Source organism: Cervus canadensis, chromosome 24, assembly GCF_019320065.1.
Source record: "Cervus canadensis isolate Bull #8, Minnesota chromosome 24, ASM1932006v1, whole genome shotgun sequence".
Taxonomy (NCBI): domain Eukaryota; kingdom Metazoa; phylum Chordata; class Mammalia; order Artiodactyla; family Cervidae; genus Cervus; species Cervus canadensis.
Genome location: NC_057409.1, coordinates 8618524 through 8637795, shown reverse-complemented (window position 1 = coordinate 8637795; position 19272 = coordinate 8618524). Strand labels below are relative to the sequence as shown.

Here is a 19272-nt window from a genome sequence, read left to right as displayed (position 1 = left end):
AAGAACTAAACAGACATTTCTCCAAAGAAGACATACAGATGGCTAACAAACACATGAAAAGATGCTCAACATCACTCATTATCAGAGAAATGCAAATCAAAACCACAATGAGGTACCATTACACGCCAGTCAGGATAGCTGCTATCCAAAAGTCTACAAGCAATAAATGCTGGAGAGGGTGTGGAGAAAAGGGAACCCTCTTACACTGTTGGTGGGAATGCAAACTAGTACAGCCGTTATGGAGAACAGTGTGGAGATTCCTTCTTACAAAACTGGAAATGAACTGCAATATGACCCAGCAATCCCACTCCTGGGCATACACACCAAGGAAACCAGATTGAAAGAGACACGTGTACCCCAATGTTCATCGCAGCACTGTTTATAATAGCCAGGACATGGAAGCAACCTAGATGCCCATCAGCAGATGAATGGATAAGGAAGCTGTGGTACATATACACTATGGAATATTACTCAGCCATTAAAAAGATTTCATTTGAATCAGTCCTAATGAGATGGATGAAACTGGAGCCCATTATACAGAGTGAAGTAAGCCAGAAAGATAAAGACATTAACCATCGCATACTAACACATATATATAGAATTTAGAAAGATAGTAATGATAACCCTATATGCAAAGCAGAAAAAGAGACACAGAAGTACAGAACAGACATTTGAACTCTGTGGGAGAAGGTGAGGGTGGGATGTTTCAAAAGAACAGCATGTATATACTATCTATGGTGAAACAGATCACCAGCCCAGGTGGGATGCATGAGACAAGTGCTCCGGCCTGGTGCACTGGGAAGACCCAGAGGAATCGGGTGGAGAGGGAGGTGGGAGGGGGGATCGGGATGGGGAATACGTGTAACTCTATGGCTGATTCATATCAATGTATGACAAAACCCACTGAAAAAAAAAAACAACTGTAGCCCACTAAGTTCTCCATGTGCAGCACTTGCCCACTTGTAAGCCTCATAAGCATCCTATTCTGATAAACCACTGATCTATCGCTTTGCCTTTCATGGAATTTATTCTGTGCTGAGACATAAAGGACCAGAGTTCCTTGGAGTTCCCTAAAAATGCCACCTAGCATTTTCAGCCAGCATGCTGAGTGTCCAGAAAGAAAATGAGACTGGGAAGGGTTATCAGAGGTACTTGGTGGGATAGGGCTGCCATTGAGGATTGGGTGCCAGTTGATATAAGTGGTCAGGGAAATCCTCCGCTGGTAAGATGACATTCAAGTAGAGATGTGAAGGAAGGGGCAGCCAGACGTTCAGCTTTTTGGAGCCAGGCCAAGATTCATGGCCATGGAACCCATGCAGTCACATGGGGCTCTGTGCTCTGAAGGGTCCCATGCTTGATTTAATACTCTGCTATTGTTATCTTGAAATTTTTAAGTTTTGAACAAAGCCCTGCATTTTTGTTTGTACAGGGCCCCAGAAATTAAGTAGTAAGTTCTGTCTGAGGCAAAGCGAGCTTCAGGCAGAAGGAACATCCAATGCAAAGGCAAAGACATGGTGGTGTGTTGGCAGCTTGAGTCTGGAATAGGAAAGGAGCCAGGGTGGGACCATGGCTGGCTCCTCTATGCCTGTCGTATGAGGCTGCACCCCTCCCCGCAGCAAGTTATAGGATCAGGAAGTACCTGACTTAACCCTCTGTCTTGAGCTAGTTCTCTTGCTTCCCAGGTTTGTTGGGCTTCCCTGGTGGCTCAGCTGGTAAAGAATCTGCCTGCAAGGCAGGAGACTTAAGAGACTTGGATTCAATCCCTGGGTTGGGGAGATTCCCCTGGAGAAGGGAAAGGCTACCCACTCCAAAATTCTTGTCTGGAGAATTCCATGGACAGGGGAGCCTGGTGGGCTACAGTCCACGAGGTCTCAAAGAGTTGACACGACTGAGCAACTAACACTTTCAGGTTTGTTGTTGTTGTTGTTGTTGTATAGTTGCTGGGTTGTGTCTGACTTTTTAAGGACCACGTGGACTGGGGTCCGCCAGGCTCCTCTGTCCATGGGATTTCCCAGGCAAGAATTCTGGAGTTGGGTTGTCATTTTCTTCTCCCAGGGATCTTCCCAACCCAGGGATCTAACTGGAGTCTCCTGCATTGGCAAGTGAATTCTTTAACAGCTGAGTCAGAGGGAAAAGCCCAGGCTTGGCAGAGATTTAAAAACTGACTCTTCCTGTGGGTGGGTCTGCTTTCCTGGAAGTCTTGGTCTGGTTTCCCCCCAAATCAGAGCCTGAAACAGAGACTTAGGTGCAGATAGTTTATCTGGGAGGTGACTGCTGGGAGTGAAGGAAGGGAGTGGGCAGAGACCAGAAAGGAGTCAGAGCACAAAGGAGGAGGTGTCTGCCCGTCTGCCCTGCAGATGGTGCTCTTCAGAGCTGTCTTCTCTGGGACCGGAGGCTGGGGCTTTCTCCAACAGCTCTGACACACCAGTGGGTGAGGGCTGCTCCCAGGGTGTTGACCGCCTGCATATCTAGTCTGCAGCTCAGCTGGCAGGCTGAGCTAGAGCTTCCAAGAGAGCCCTGAGGCCAGAAAGTAGAGGCAGGCTTGGTGGGTGCTTGGAGTGGGACTGGGGTCAGCATGTTCTGAACAGTCTGCCACTGCTGAGGCTGAAATCTTGGTGGGCCAAGAAGATATGGCCTGGGCCACTCCTGTGTTTGCCACACAGGAGAGTCACTGCGGGACCTCCCACCTGGCGATCCCTTGCTTCCCTTGCTGAGAACAAAGTGCACCCACCAGCCAGTTGCTTACAGGGAACCTGCCCTGTTCCCAGAACGTCTCAGGACACCTCCCGCCTCCTTCTGCTGAGGCACTGGGCCATTTCTGGAGACCTCTCTGGGCGGGATCTAAGGCTGCCCCAGGCTGACTCTCTCCTGTGACCCAGTTCTGGTCGGGGGCAGCACAGACCCACGACCTGCTCACGTACGAGTGCAGTTCCCTCCTCCCACTGCCCTCTCCTCTGCTGCTACTAACCCCTGGGGGATCCGTAGGTAAGAGTCAGAGACCAGCCACAGAGTCCAGCCCACTACCTCTCCAACTGCTCTCCCTGAAGCCACCTCACTAGGCTTGAAATGAGAAGAAAGCCATCCCATCCCACCTAACTCTCGCCAGAAAAAATCCCTCTAACTCCAGTCTCCCCACTGCCCTCAGGGTTGAAGCTGTCCTGCCTTGACTCTCTACATTCCAGCATCACCAACCCCCCTACCTTTCCAATGTCCTCTGCTGACACCAGGTCCCCTATATTTAAAGTTTTCCATCCCCTAAACTTACCCCACCATTCACACCTCTGCGCCTTTGCACATGCTGTTCCCTCTGCCTTGAAAGTTCTTTTCCCTCCCCAGGGCTTGGGGAGAAACTCCTCATACTGTAAGACTCGCCCCAAGTGGCCTTGACACAGAGAATCTCTGTAGGAAGCCAGCCCCTCCTGCATTGCACTCCCCATGCACCGAGCGTGGTTGAGATTATGGTCTTGAGTCAGATTCCCCGGCTTCGAACTCTGGCTTTGCTACGTGTATGAGTCAGGAATAGTTTCAACGATGCTGTGTAACAAACCATTTCAAAATCTGGGGGCTTACCGCAAATTTTTCTTTATTTTTCTCACCTATTGACAAGGGGATGGAGTAAAGAATTGAAACAGACTGATAGTTGGCCTTTATTGAGCCAGTCCCTCTGTGCCAGGCTCTGTGACCATGTCACATGTATTGTTTCACTTACTCCTCATGCCAACCCTATACGGTGGGTATCATTAGCCTGTATTAGAGTGAAGGAGATACATAACTTGCTGGTAAGTGGGAGAACTAAGATGTGAACCCAGGTAGAACACACTCATGTACCTCACAGCTTTGCTGCCTCCAGAGGATGGAAGCACTTGCTTGGGGGAAAAGACAAGAATGTGTTCCAGGGACTTCCCTCATGGTCCAATGGCTAGGACTCTGTGCTCCCAATGCAGGGGGCCTAGGTTCGACCCCTGGTCAAGGAACTAGATCCTGCATGCCGCGACTAAAACCCAGTACAGCCAAGTAAATAAATTAATACCAAAAAAAAAAGAAAAGAAAAGATTGTGTTTCAGACAGCTCAGGTGCCCCCTTCATCTTTTCTCTTACTTCAAGTCCACTGAAGCCCTTCCAGATGGCCTCACCACTCACGCCCGACCTCTGAGGTCTTTGGCTCCTTAGGCCTGCCCAGAAATCCAGTCTTCAAGGGCCAAGCCCGGCATCTGGGAAGGCAGGTGGACGTTGCACAGGTTATAGAATAACCTGTTCCCCTTTCCAGGGATGGGACTCAAAGGCTTATTAGAGCTCTGGGATCCTGGAGCAGTGGAGTCACTGGGCCTCAACCAGGTGGCCTGAGCCAGGGGAGGGCAGGGAAGGGAGGTGCCCTTGGCTACCCCGGGGCTGCCCTCACCCTCCCTGGGCTGGAAGGAATTGGAGCAGAGGAGGGCAGGGAAGGACGCGTGCTGGTCCTGCAGCTCCACTCTTTGATACCAGTACTGTGTAGCAGATAAGAGCTGGACTTGGATCCAAGTCTGCCACCAGGCAACTGGGTGACCTTGGGCAAGCAGAATCCTCTCGAGTCTGTTTCCTCATGTGCAAACAGAGATAACGACAGCACCCCATCATGGACTTACGGTGTGTCTAAGGGGCTTTGCACATGGCAAGTGCGTGATGACTGATCACTGTTTCTACTTTTATTATTTTTATCATTCAGCTCTCAAGTATCCAAGCCAAGTTCCCTGGTTAAGTGGTTTTTCTCCCCCAAGCACAAATACAGGTTCACTGATGCCTGTGTGTGCTCAGTCACTTCAGTCATGTCTGACTCTGTGACACCATGGACTGTAGCCCGCCAGGCTCCTCAGTCCATGGGATTTTCCCAGCAAGAATACTGGAGTGGGTTGCCATGCTGTCCTCCAGGGGATCTTCCTGACCCAGGGATTGAACCTGAGTCTCCTGCGTCTCCTGCCCAGACCATAAATACACCCTGAGTTATGAGACCTGGGATACGTCTATCCTCTTCACTGGTCTTCATGTATTCTAGTCATAAAATGGGGAGAAACACATTCAATGTGCAGGAATGCATGAGGCCAAATGAGAGAATTTAACAGTTTCATGTCCCCTTTCTGAGCCTCAGTTTCCCAATTTGTGAAATGAGTTAATAGGATTATCTGGATCAAAGGAGGTAGTTTTGCCCATGGCAAGAGCTTAATAAACTAGAGCTTTAAAAACAAGTCCAGGGACTTCCCTAGTGGTCCAGTGGCTAAGACTCCTTGCTCCCAATACAGGGGGCCAGGGTTCGATCCCTGGTCAGGGAACTAGACCTGACATGTTGCAACTAAAGATCCTGCAGGGTGCAACAAAAAGAATCCACATGCCACAACTTAAAGAATCTGCATGCTGCAAAGAAGATCGAAGATCCAGCATGCCACAGTTAAGACCTGGTGCAGCCAAATAGATAGATAAATAGATATTAAAAACAACACACACACACACAAAATAATAAAAAAATAAAAACAACACAAAACAAACAAGTCCAGGGCAGAGCAGGTGTTCCACAAATGGAAACTGAATCCAAATCACCTTTCAAGTTTTTATTCACTATGGTAGAATATGTTTCATCATGTAGAATGTAATCTCTGTAATGTCCTTACTTGTTTTCATTTGCTATACCCCACCTGTTCTAAATGATCAGATTTTCTATGCCACTTTTCCTAGCTTTAAGGGCAATGGAGATTTAAGTAATTCTTGTGTGCTTGTCTGAACCTGTAGAAGTAAAGACTTATTTCATCCTATTACATTATGATTAATAGGTTTTGTTATAAAGGAGAAATGTACATTCCTCTAGTACAATGCAGATGACAAACAACCTTCATATCATACTTACTTCTAACAACCCTGTCAGGTTGGTATTATTAGCTCTCTTTTACAGGTAATAAAACTAAGGCCGAACTAGAACAAGGAGACTTGCCCAAGATCACATGGTTAATTGGGGTAGCATTAGAACTTGGATCCTGTCATCATGCTTTCGCCCCACAAGTGTCTCTCTGAATGGGCTCAGAGCTCCCTGAGGGCAGGGGGTGTCCCCTGGGGTGTCCCTGAGGGCAGGGGGTGTCCCCTGGGGTGTCCCCCCCGCCCCAGTCTCCTCTCAGTTCCATCCATCAGGCAGATGCTTTCCAAGACAAGTCCGGGTTTCTCCCCACTCTGCTTGGTCCAGGTCTTTGCATACCTGAGGAGCTGACAAGCCCTGCCATTGTTGGTCCAGTATCTCCAGAGGGCCTGCTAGGGGCAGGGATAGCCCACCCTTCAGGTACTCCCTCTCCTGCGGGGAGATGTCACACCAGGGAGTAAAAAGCGGGTGTGTGTTTGGCCACACGGAACTTTCCCACACCTGTGGGAACTTGGATCCGCGACCAGGGATTGAACTCGCGGCCTCAGCAGTGAAAGCACTGAGACCTAACCACTGGACCACCAGGGAATTCCCAAAGCAGGTGTTTTAATGGAAGCCTAAATAGTGTGTCTTGGGCTGGGCAGGGTACGTTAGGGGAAGCTGATCAAAGACAAGGCTTTAGGTGGGGACTTGAATAAGACAGGGGTGCAGGGGTGGGGTGGAGCCTCCCTGGCAGAGAGGCGAAGATGGGGGAAGGCCAGGCATATCTGATCAGAAGCAGCCTAGTGAGGTGGGCTGTGTGGGTTTACGTGGCTTCAGGGCTGGGCTGCGGGCTCTCACTGGAAAGTTCGGGTGCTCCAGCTCCAACTCGCCGCCTCCCTCTCGGGTCAGCCAGGTCCAGACTCCGGAGCTTGCGGCTCAAGTCGCCGGAAGTGGGAACGACTCCCCAGCTGAGCAGCAACTTCTGCTTTCTCGGCCTCCGAGTCAGCCTCGGCCCCAAAGACGCAGGACCTCGTCAGGCTGTCGTCGCTGGTGTGGATGATCCCCTCTCGCCTCCACGTGCAACACGTGGGCGCGGGGGTGGGGGGCGGTGGGGCGGCTGCTGGCGCCCGGCCAGGCCGGCTCGGTGGGCGGGCGGGATCACCCAGGCCTGGGCAGGCGGCAGCCGGGTCCTGAGCCCCGAACCTGGCGCCGGCGGACAGTCCTCCCCCGACTCGGGGCGGGGCCTCCGCCCGGCCGCCCCGTTTTATCTGCGCTCCGGATGCTTGGATGCCGAGGGCAGCTTCTCGCCGCTCTGCTCGGCCGCAGGTATCCGGCTGCCGGAGAGCTGGGGGTGTTGGGCGGCGGGGCCGGGCGGGGTGCAGGGTGCGGGGTGCATCCGAGACTCGGGGCTGGGTGTCTTGGTTTGGGAGTGGGGAGCAGGCGGGGAGAGGCACGTGGGGGGGGGGGGGGAGGGAGGATCGGCAGAACCGCGCCGGCAGAGAGGGAGCATCTCTCGCTGGAGCGGGAGGCTGACGGTGAATCAGCTGGAGGGGGCGCCACTGCGGAGGGACTGGATTAGGAGGAGCGGAGCTGGAAGGGGAGCCTCTCCGGGAGGAGCGGGAGGAGGCTGGAGGTCCGGGGCCGTCCGAGCCGCAAGTGGGAGCACGTCTATGAGGGGGGCGGGTGCTGGGGCGAGCTGGCCCCCGGAGGACCGCGGTGTCGGAGGAGGATGGGCACGGAACACGCTCCCCCCACAAAAGGGGGAATCTAGGGAGATTCTGGGGGCTATGGGGGCGTGAGTACCTGGAACTGGGTGATGTGTCGGACTCCCATTTGGAAAACCGGAAACAGTGGAAGAGCAGGGCAGGGGCCACAGAGGGACTCTCACTCCAAGGGAACCTAGGTCCGTTGGGATCCGGGCTCCTTTGGTGTCAGGAGACCATGAGGGATTCCCCCCACTTGCTGAGGGACGCACTTGTCTCGAGACTATAGGCTTTGAGGAGCATCCGCTCACCACCACCCAACTAAGCCTGGCAGGAGTGAGAGGTCAGCTCAGGCCAAGACTGGGGAGTTGAGTGTGGTATATTTTCAGGGCCTGGCTGCTCCTAGGTGGATGTCCCTAACACTGGAGAGGGACCCAGCCTCCCATCCTGGGGCTTGTACCACCGCGGGGCCCCTTAATGAGAGGCTGCTTTTCCCCAGCTTAGTTCCCCTGCCAAGAAGTCAGTAGGGAAACTGGTCAGTGATAAACCAAGGTCCCTTTTCTGTCCCCGTGTCCTGGGCAATTGTAGCTACCTCACCCAGCCTCTCTGGGCCGGCTTTCCTCCAGCAGGTGTTTCCCTGTCCTCAGAGCAGTTGTGAGTCTGAGATCCACAGAGGAATCCCTTTAAGAGTGATTTATTTCATTCTGATCACACTGTTCAGTACAAATGGAGGCCCAAAGTGCAGTTACAAAAAACAAAAGAAGTTTCTGTTCAGTTTTGGAAGACATGGAGGAGCTTTTTCTTTAAACTCCGTGGGAGGAACTGGCGAATTGGTTTGCATTGAGGGAGGTGACCTAGTTGCTGAGATAGCAAGAAGCCAGCCAGGGATGAAAACTTTGCTAGTATAATCTGTGGCCACCCACTGGGTGCCTGGGGGTTGACCGCAGTGGATGAAGGGCAAGAGCACTGGTTTTGGAGTAAGATAGGCGTGCTCTGTCATCCTGCTTCCCTCCGGGGCTGTGACACCAGCGTAGCCACAGGTTCAAAGAGCTGCTGGGAGAGAGAGGCGAAATGTGTGTAAAGCCATTGTAAATGATGACTGCCAGTGCCTAGTGTTAGTAATAATATTTCAGGCTCTGCCATATTGTGTTATCCTTGTCAGGACCTCTCAAGAGGGTTTACTTCTGACAGCCCTATTGTTAACACTGGCCTGGCCTTAATTGTTTTTATCTAATGAGGTTAAACTTAGCCTTCCATGGCAAGATAAAGTTGTCTTTAAGAGAGTGTGCTGAACTGTCAGGGCCCAGAGAAGCAACACGAATATTTTGCTTGACAGGAAGGAGGCAAAAGAAGTAGAATTATAATCAGATACTACTTATAATAGGTGCTATTTAGTAAGGCTGTTAAGCTCCTAGAGGGCAGGGTATGAATACCCTTAGGTGTTACCCTTTAGCTGTTAATTAACTGGGCTGTTAGTTCCCTGAGGGTGGTGTTTTAACTGCATTGTTCACAGCTGAAGTTCCAGCTTCTGACACTGAGTAAGCCTAAAACAAATACTGTTGGAATGTCTCAGGGCCTAAAGGGCCCTTTGAAGTCACCGGAGAATGCATGCTGTCCTGTGACAAAGGAGAAACTGGGCCAAGAACAGAAGAGACTTGTCCAGGGTCACACCGGGATTGAGTGGCTGAGTCAGGACTAGAATCAACAAAGCCGGTGGAGCCAAAGCCCTGCCAGAGCCAACATCTAGCATCTGTGACTTTGTTTTTCTTGAGGTAGCTATTATTATTCTCAGATTTTAAATGGACAAGTACAGGGAGGTAAAGGAAAGTCACACAACTAGTAAGTTCCACACCTGAATTCCCATCTTCACATAAAAACAGGGACTTGGCTTGTCTTGACGTAATTGCCGGCGGTGAGTAGCAGATGCCCTCCCTGGGAGCAGCAGCTCTCTCCAGTTCTCCGTGATTACCAGCCGAGGGGCTTCTCTCTGGGCTTTATTTTCCTGGGCTCAGGGGTATTCATTTGTGTGGGTGAGGCCCATCTGCCTCATTCACCACGTGCCCCCAGCCCAGCAATCCTATGCCCCACATACAGCACTCACTGAGTAAAATCTCTGAGATGGGTACAACCCAGGGCTCTCCCACTCCGAAGCCCATTCACCACCTAATCCCCACAAATTGGTCTGCTGTTTTGCCCCCAGAAATATTAAGGAGCCTCTCTCTGACAGTGTGTATCAGGGGGAGACCAGGGGAACTTGGAGGTGGCAAGCTTTGGTTGAGAAAGCAGGTGAGGAGGTTGACCTTAAGTTTAGAAAAGGGAAATGTGAATTGGGAGAGCTGAGGAGGTGGGAGGGGAGAAGAAGAAGAAGATGCTCAGGCTGACAGAAGACTTCCCACTGGTGGTCCAGTGGTTAAGAATCCACCTGCCAACGCAGGGGACACAGGTTCAATCCCTGGTCAGGGAAATTACCACATGCTGCAGGGTAATTAAGCCCACATACTACTGAGCCCGGGTGCCCTAGAGCCTGTGTTCCACAGCAGGAGAAGCCACTGCAATGAGAAGCCTGCACACCGTGAGGGAGAGTAGACACTACTCACAGCAGCTAAAGTCTGCAAGCAGCAAGGAAGATCCAGCAGAGTCAAAAATAAGTAAAATAAATTAAAAAAAAAAAAAGACAAAAAGACATCCCAGTTGGGCCCTGGAGATCCCAGTTCTGAAGTTCAGCCAAACCAGAAAGGCTCCCAAACCTGCAAGACAGGCCACATATTCCCTGCGAGCACAGTCTCCCACCATTACCCTCCTGCTCAGGGATGGGGCTACGGGGCAGCTGGGGCTGAAGCCCCTTTTCTCTGGGGATTTCACTTCTCTTGGGTCAATGGGCAAGTACAAATCTTCAGGGCTCTGTGAATCCAGAGAGGTTACTCTGAATGGCCTTTGCTAAGAACACTTTAATTATTAAATAAGGTCAGTGTCCCCAGAAGTCCAAACTCCAGCCATATTGCCCTGGTCCCTAAATACACCCTCTGCTGCTGCTGCTGCTAAGTCGCTTCAGTCGTGTCCGACTCTGTGCGACCCCATAGATGGCAACCCACCAGGCTCCCCCATCCCTGGGATTCTCCAGGCAAGAACACTGGAGTGGGTTGCCATTTCCTTCTCCAATGCATGAAAGTGAAAAGTGAAAGTGAAGCAGCTCAGTCGTGTCTGACTCTTTGAGACCCCATGGACTGCAGCCCACCAGGCTCCTCCATCCAGGGAATTTTCCAGGCAAGAGAACTAGAGTGGGGTGCCATTGATACCCTCAGAGGAAGGTAAATGTTTAAAGAGATACAGATAACTTTGTAAGGCCTCCAAACCCAGTGGAACCAGATATTGAGGCTTGAAAGAGGACTGAGTTTTTTTTTAGAGAACCCAAAGCAAACTTTTCAAGTTAGGAATATTTTAAATACTAATACTCAGGCTAGGAATACTTCAAACACTACTACTATTAATAATTGATACTAATAATAGGAATCATTTACTGAATCCCTAAACTGTGCTAAAACTGTTCTCATAGATTTAATCTTTGTAGCAGTCTATGAGGTAGATAATGTTAAAATTCCCATGAGGGAGCTGAGGATTAGAGAAGGTAAGTCACTTGTCTTAGGTCGCGCAGCTAGTGTGTTATGGAATCAGAAGTCAACTTGGTTTGTCTGAATCTGAAGTCCATCTGCTTCGTGAGCCTTTATAGTGTCTGTTTTCTCCTTGATTCCTAACTTCCTTCCATTCTGATTCCCACTGAGTAGGGGACAGAAGCCAGTCAAGTTTGCCTGATATCCATCAACCAGGCCCTGGACACCTGGTCTCAGCCCAGCTTTGCCTGCCTTGCCGTGTGATCTTGGGTAAGTCACAGCATTTCAGCTAGCTCTCAGTCTCCCCAAATATTTCATGCAGAGGTTAACCATGAGCTTCCTTCTATAGCTGAGGCCTGGCTAGTAGGGGCAGAGTTTAGCCTGGATATGACCAAGGTGGTAGTGGTAATAGAGGGGAGGGGGGAGCTGGAGGTGGTCTTTAGCCCCACCCTCTGGTGACATCACACAAGACACCTACAGTCCCTGGAAGCCCCACCCCTAGTGACCCTCACCTGTGGAAGTGCCATCCAGTGCCTGGCATCTGGTGAATTTTTTCTGTTCTATAGCAGAAGTCTTCAGCCCCAGTGTTCAAGAGAAACCCTTAGGTAACTGGTGCAATTAGGGAGACTTGGAGCGGGGCCATGGGGCTTCCCAGGTGGTGTTAGTGGTAAAGAACCTGCTTTCCAATGTTTGATCCCTGGGTCGGGAAGGTCCCCTGGAGAAGGGCATGGCAACCCACTCCAGTATTCTTGCCTGGAGAATCCCATGGACAGAGGACCCTGGCAGGCTATAATCCATGGGGTTGTAAAGAGCTGGACATGACTGAAGTGACTGAGCATGGGGGAAGGCCATGAGGGTGTACTGGACTGGGGTGGGATGCCTGGAACAAGACTGGGGTGGGCAAACTACTCAGAGGATGCCCTGAACCTGCCCTCTGGATGACCATCCTCATCCTTCTGGTCATGCTAGACTCCTGCCCCTGCTTCTTTCCCCTGGATCCAGGGCCCCTTTCATGGAGTCAGGAGATGGGAACCAATTCTGAAAATAGAGCTATTCACATGGAACTGGACTGCTGGCTGATGTCTAAAGGAAACTGGGCGACTAGACCTCTGTCATCCCAGTATCTGGTGTCTGGGTTCTGTGCTCAAAGTCCACTGTGTATGGGGGAGGGGGAGGACAGGGAGTGAGCTATCACCCACCTGAGGAGGCGGCTGTGAGCCAGGCTTCACTGGTACAGACAGTAGGGAGCTGGTAACTGGGTGAGACTGAGGTTCTTAGATGCAAGTCAGTTGCTAGAAGCCTAAGGAAGCAATTTGCAGGAAAGAACCTGGTCACCTGCTTTAGAACAGCATTTTCCAAAGTGGTTCTGTGGGATGCGGTCGGCTGTGACAGGAAGCAGGGCAGCAGGAGTGGCTGAGAGTATCTGGGCTCTGCAGTCACAGAGCTGGGTCCAGATCCTGGTTTCACCTCTCTCTACCTACCTCACAGGCTAGTTATGAGAGTTGCAACAAGGCTGTGAGTGAGAAAGTGAAAGTGTAAGTCGCTCAGTCATGTCTGATTCTTTATGACCCCATGGAACTCTCCAGGCCAGAATACTGGAGTGGGTAGCTGTTCCCTTCTCCAGGGAATCTTTCCAACCCAGGGATCGAACCCAGGTCTCCCGCATTACAGGCAGATTCTTTACCAGCTGAGCCACCAGGCTATGAATGAGCATATAGTAAACTCTTACTACATTTCAGCTAGCTTTATAATCATTACTGGGAAAAGAAATCCTTGGTCATGTAAGCTTGGTAAATGTATTGAGCTGGTCAAGAAGTGTTTGGGTTTTCCCATTAACATCTTATGGAAAAACCTGAACGAAGTTTTTGGCCAACCCAATAGGTTCAACAAAGTGAAGCAGGCTTCTTTGGTGCAGGCCTTCTCTGATCTTTTAATATGCTCTTAGGACTTAGGAAGTTCTAAGAGTGGGGTATGGAGCATTGAACTGGATGTAACAGATTCTAGGGAGCCAGGAACTAAGGCACTATTGCATGTCATCATTCCCAGGCCTTTGTCCTCATGGTGGAATGGAAAGCTAGCTGAATTGGGCAACTCTCGGGAAAGTCTTCCTGTCTCTGGGCTCCTGTTTTCTCAAGGTAAAACAAAGGAACTGCATGAGATGCTTTCAGAGGCCTTATCTGGTTCCCTGAGGTTCTGAGTTGGGAAGACAAAGCTGTAGACAAGGGTGGAGGCCAGACTGTTGAGGCTAAAGACCTGTCTCTCGGGGAGGAGAAGGAATCCAGTTCTGGCGAGTGGTTCAACCAGCAAGTGACTTGGGGGGTTCTTGTGCTCTGCACAGATGTGGCCCCACTACTGTCACTAGCAAGGTCTTGCTGATGAATTGGTTCATCAGCAAGGTCTGATTCCTAAACCTGCCAGGCCATCTTGGAATAGAAAGTAGAGACTCTTGTACTCCCCTGTTGTAGCACCTCCCACGCACTGGTGTAATGACTTATTTAACTCCTACTTCCCTACCAGGCTGGGAAAGGTCAGAGGCCAGAGCTGACTCCATAATGTAATGCAGGAGGAGCTAAGGGATGCAAATCAGGCGGGGGGGTGAGGTGGAGTGTGGGCTGGGGGTGGCTTGATGTTGCCTTTGCACCACAAGCACCCTGTGTTTGCTTGGACTATGTGCAAATTATTGGGGCTTTGGGGGTGATCATGGTGCTGCTGATGGCAGAGAACTTGAGTGCTTTATCTTGCCCAGATTTCTTGCATTTTAGAATGACTGGTGCAAAGGAAGTTGCAGTAAATATCTGATGAATGATGAACAGAGTAAGTTTGGTTGCTGTGTCCATTAAGCTTCTCGGGGAGAATTTGAGGGAGGGGAGTTGTCTGTCTAGCTAGTTGTCTGGATAGTTTATCAATACCTATTTGATTTAATGAATGGCACAGTGAGTAATGATAAGCCTGAATTAAGCAACTAGTATCAGGCAAAAACAGTATATAATTATTAAATTATTAATAGTACTTGCCACCTTGTCTTGCAGAGGACAGTTTTGGGAAGTGGTTAAAATTACAAACTGAGAGACTTACCTGGTGGTCCAGTGGTTAAGACTCCACGTTTCCAATGAAGGGGCTGCAGGTTTGATCCCTGGTTAGGGAACTAAAATCCTACATGCTGTGCAGTGCTGTCAAAAAATAATAGTAATCATAATAAAAAAGACTGCAAACTGAATTTGTATCATGCCTCTACTGCTTCTTAGGCAGGGTACTCAACTTCTCTGTGCTTCAGTTTCCTTGTCTGAAAAATGGGTGTATGATAGTACCTATCTCATAGGGTGTTGTGTTGATTAAATGAATCAAATATGCATAAATTGCTTAAGACACTGTCTGGCACATAGCACATGCTGTGTAAGCATTTGCTGTGCTTTGGTTTCCTCTCTATAACCTCTACCATATTATGAAGTTCCTGAAGGCAAGGATCAAATTCTTTTCTACTCTCCTCCCACCCCACACTCTGGGACCCAGCACAGGACATGAGGCAGAGAAGGAGCTCAGTAAGTGTTTGCTAAATGAATAAATATGTTTTAAATGATAACTTGTATAATCCATTATAGATCTTCCACAGGGGAAAGTGAGGGGGCATTAAGGAGGTGGTGGCTTGTACTGGTTTTAAAGGATTTCAGTAGAGGGAAAGGAAGTTGGCACAGGGTCTCACATTTGGGTTAGGTGGGAAATGAGAGTGGGAGCAGGTCATGGGGTCCTGAATGCAGGGTGAGGGGTTAGACTGGATTTATTTGCAGTTAGCAACATGGAAGATCTGGAGGCAGGAACTTTTCAGCAGAGGTGTGGCTAGGGCTGTTTTTATAGGATCAGGTGTTACTAGGGACTTGTGGGGGGAAAAGTGGCTTTTTGTGTTGGGCCTTGAAGGCTATGAAGTATTATCAGGATGCTATTATGCTGTTTTTTCATTCCACAAGCATTAAATGAATGAAAATGAGCACCAGCTATCTGCGAAGCACCAGGGGTTCACAAAATAATAAGAAAAATAAGCCTACCCTGGAGGAGCTTGCATTAACAATTTAATGCCTATGACAAGTGTTATAATGGTCAAAGGACAGTAGGCATTCAAGTAGAAGGGTCAGCAGTAGAGGACTGGGGGGCCAGGGAAACCCAGGAAAATATCACACGAGAAATGGGTTTTGAGGGATAACTAGGAGTTTGCCATGGAGAAGGCAATGGCACCCCACTCCAGTACTCTTGCTTGGAAAATACCATGGACGGAGGAGCCTGGTAGGCTACAGTCCATGGGGTCTCAAAGAGTCGGACATGACTGAGCGACTTCACCTTCACTTTTCACTTTTATGCATTGGAGAAGGAAATGGCAACCCACTCACGTGTTCTTGCCTGGAGAATCCCAGAGATGGGGTCGCACAGAGTCGGACACGACTGAAGTGACTTAGCAGTAGCAGTAGCAGGAGTTTGCCAGACAGGCAAGATGAGGTAGATGTCTCAGATGGAGAGAACAGCTTACCCAGAGCTACAGACATGCGAAACAACAGGTCCAGGGGTTTGATGAGGCTATGGCTGGGTGTGATGTGTACTGTGGTTGAGTAATAAAGCTGGAAAAGGTCGTAGGGACCAGATCATGTAGGGTAATGGAGGGTAAGTGGGAGACCCAGGCCATTTGGAAGAAGCTAAAGGTAGAGGTAGCAAATCTGTTATTAGCAAGGACATTGTCACCACCATGTGAACACTGATGGCAGCATGAACACGGGAGGAAAACAACGGGGGCTGCTGTATGGAGCCTGGACTGGAAACGAGTTGGTTGACATAGTGAGCTTCTTTAAGCAACGCCTGCCTCAAACATTTATTGAGCACATTCTATATGCCAGGCACTATTCTTGGCCCTTGGGATAGATCAGGGAGCAGAAGAATTGTGAGTCAGAGCTGAGCTCTCCCTGAGGACGACTCTGCTCCTTTTTCACTCAGTGTAGGGATAAGAGGGTAGGGAAGAGGGAGGAAGAACTGGGCAGCAAACCCCCTCAGTTGCTGCTCACGGGGCAGGAGGGTGAGGACACCAGCTCCCTAACTTTGCTCGGGCCTCTCTCTTCCAGCTCTCTGCCCAGCCCACAGCCATGGCCACGATGGTGGCCCAGAAGCTCAGCCACCTCCTGCCCAGCTTGCGGCAGGTCCACCAGGAGCCTCAGCCCTCTGTGCCACCAGAGCCTGTGTTCACCGTGGATCGAGCCGAGGTGCCGCCCCTCTTCTGGAAGCCGTACATCTACGTGGGCTACCGGCCGCTGCATCGAACCTGGCGCTTCTACTTCCGCACGCTGTTCCAGCAGCACAACGAGGCGGTGAACGTCTGGACCCACCTGCTGGCCGCCCTGGTGCTGCTGCTGCGGCTTGCCATTTTTGTGGGCACCGTGGACTTCTGGGGAGACCCGCATGCCCGGCCCCTCTTCATCATCGTCCTCGCCTCCTTCACCTACCTCTCCCTCAGCGCCTTGGCTCACCTCCTGCAGGCCAAGTCCGAGTTCTGGCATTACAGCTTCTTCTTCCTGGACTACGTGGGTGTGGCCGTGTACCAGTTTGGCAGCGCCCTGGCGCACTTTTACTATGCCATTGAACCTGCTTGGCACGCCCAAGTGCAGACCATCTTCCTGCCTACAGCTGCCTTTCTTGCCTGGCTTTCCTGCACTGGCTCCTGCTACAACAAGTACATCCAGAAGCCTGGGCTGCTGGGCCGCACTTGCCAGGAGGTACCCTCGGCACTGGCCTACGCCCTGGACATCAGCCCCGTGGCGCACCGCATCCTTGTGTCCCCCGACCCTGCCACAGACGACCCGGCTCTTCTCTACCACAAATGCCAGGTGGTCTTCTTTCTGTTGGCCGCGGCTTTCTTCTCTGCCTTCGTGCCTGAGCGCTGGTTCCCTGGCAGCTGCCATGTCTTCGGGCAGGGCCACCAGCTCTTCCATGTCTTTTTGGTACTGTGCACGCTTGCCCAGCTGGAGGCCGTGGCGCTGGACTATGAGGCCCGGCGGTCCATCTATGAGCCTCTGCACACCCGCTGGCCCCACAACTTCTCCGGCCTCTTCTTGCTCACTGTAGGCAGCAGCATCCTCACCGCATTCCTCCTGAGCCAGCTGGTACGGCGCAAACTTGATCTTGATCGGAAGACTCAGTGAAGGGGGTGGCACCTGGTAGCGAGGGAGGTATAGTGGGGGCCCAAGGGTCCGGATGGGAACAGATGGTAATAGATGGGAACCTTGGCTGCGGATGGGAACAAGTCCTGGTAAAGTTGTTTGTGTCTGGCCCGTGGTGATTCTCTGTGCATGCCTCAGCTGCCAAGGGCAGCACTGGCCAGTCTTTGGATTTGAGGACTGGCTGGAGCTGCTGGGGTCTACTCTTGGGCCTGCCCTAGCAGCCTGCCCTGGGAGAGGGAAAGAGAAAGATGTTGGTCACCCTGGTTTTGCCTCCCCTCACTGCCTCTCTCACTTAGGGATGAGGATGGGGGATCAGCTCAGGCCAAGACCCTGAATTGGAGCTTCCAGATTATCTGGGAGAGGGTGAAGCTGGGATTTAGGTTAGAGTGAGATCTGAGCTGAGGGACAGGGGAAGCATCAGCAGCACCTTCTACCCAGATCCCCTTGGGAAAGGACAGCCCTCTCTTGTGTGCAGGACTTTAAGGTTCCTTGAACTCCAGCTTGGAGCTTTGGTGCTCCGGAGAACCCCCAAAGGTAGAAGATTGTGCCCGGTAGAAATGGATCCCATCCAGTGCCCCACAGCTCTTCAGTCACTGTCCTGGGGAGCTCCACCCTCCTAGCACTGGACTCTGTCCCACTCATCCTGTTCCCATCATCTTTCCTGGGTCCCTTGTTCATGACTCAGTGTTTATCCATTCAGCGTTTCTTGGGCCTCTACTCAGAGACAGGCTATTGATGGGGCCCTGTGGATTAATGCAGGATGGTAAAGGCTTTACTATTGAATGAACTGTCGGGGAAACACTGAGGAAGGAATAATTAGTGCTGCCTGGGACCCTCAGGGTCTTGGGTTGAGAAGGGTGAATAGGAGTTTGCAGATGGAGAAGAGGAAGTGCATTCCAGGCAGAGGGAAAAACCTGTTCAAAGGCCAAGAGGGATGGAAGGAGGAGTTCACTGGGGTTGAAATCAGGGGTGGTCTGGACTTTGATGTCCTGGATGCAATAAAATGACTGCTAACAGCTTCCTCCTTGTTTCTTGTCTCCTATCCTGGAGAGAGGGCCCTGGTGCACCCCTTGGGCCTGCTCATTGTGTTGGAGGAGGTTTTCAGGGGGAGCTTGGGGGTGGGTAAAGGGAGGATCTCCTCCCTTGGGGGTGGGGTTGGGGCCTCATTTACTGTATATGGGAACTTTTTTTTGATAGAAAAGGTGGGGCAGTTTTATTAACAAACAAATATTAGACATTAAAAGAATATGTTTATATAATTTGACAAATATTTCATTTCTTGGTCTTTTAATCAAGGAGGATCTTTATGTTAACTTTAATGATATCGTTATGTGTCAACATTTACAGTATTGCCTTTTCCCCAGTACATAAGCAATAAATGGCAATACAGTGAAGGAATATTAGGAAGTACAGGTAAGAAAAGCAAAAAACCTTGAATGAATAAGGAATATCACTCCACTGCTAAAATATCCTGTTGTGCATATATTTTATCTGTGGAGATTGTGGTTATGTGTGCTAGCATTTTTGTATTTCTGAGGACTTAGAACAATGCTTGGCGTGTGTGTGTGTGTGTGTGTGTGCGCACGCGTGCTGCTCAGTCGTGTCCTACTCAGTCGTGACCCCATGGACTGTACCTCACCAGGATCCTCTGTCCATTGGATTTCCAGGCAAGAATACTGGACTGGGTTGCCATTTCCTTCTCCAGGGGATCTTCCTGACCCAGGGATTGAACCTCAATTTCTTGTGTCTCCTGCGTTGGCAGGCAGATTCTTTACCAACTGCACCAACTGGGAAGTCCAGGTGCATTTCTGAGGGGCTTTCAGAATTTACAAAGTACTTTCACAAACCTTGCTTGATCCTCTTTAAAATTCAAGGCCACACAGTAAGTACTGAAAGCTAGTTCTTGACTCCAA

The 19272-nt window shown here is 50.6% G+C and overlaps 1 protein-coding gene across 7 annotated transcripts; it reads left to right on the top strand.

The window, feature by feature from the left end:
- The first annotated feature begins 6652 nt into the window (after nt 1-6652).
- Nucleotides 6653-18375, top strand: PAQR7 (progestin and adipoQ receptor family member 7). Of its 7 annotated transcripts, none has more exons than XM_043445805.1 (5): nt 6916-7183; nt 11343-11438; nt 13215-13303; nt 14679-14707; nt 16268-18375. In XM_043445805.1, the coding sequence occupies exons 4-5, from the start codon at nt 14687-14689 to the stop codon at nt 17339-17341; spliced, it is 1095 nt and encodes a 364-aa protein (XP_043301740.1). In that variant the 5' UTR covers nt 6916-7183; nt 11343-11438; nt 13215-13303; nt 14679-14686; the 3' UTR covers nt 17342-18375. The 7 variants fall into 7 exon arrangements, with proteins under 7 accessions (XP_043301743.1, XP_043301740.1, XP_043301739.1 ...); XM_043445804.1 differs by having other exon boundaries at nt 14617-14707; XM_043445807.1 differs by lacking the exon at nt 14679-14707.
- The last annotated feature ends 897 nt before the right edge of the window (nt 18376-19272 follow it).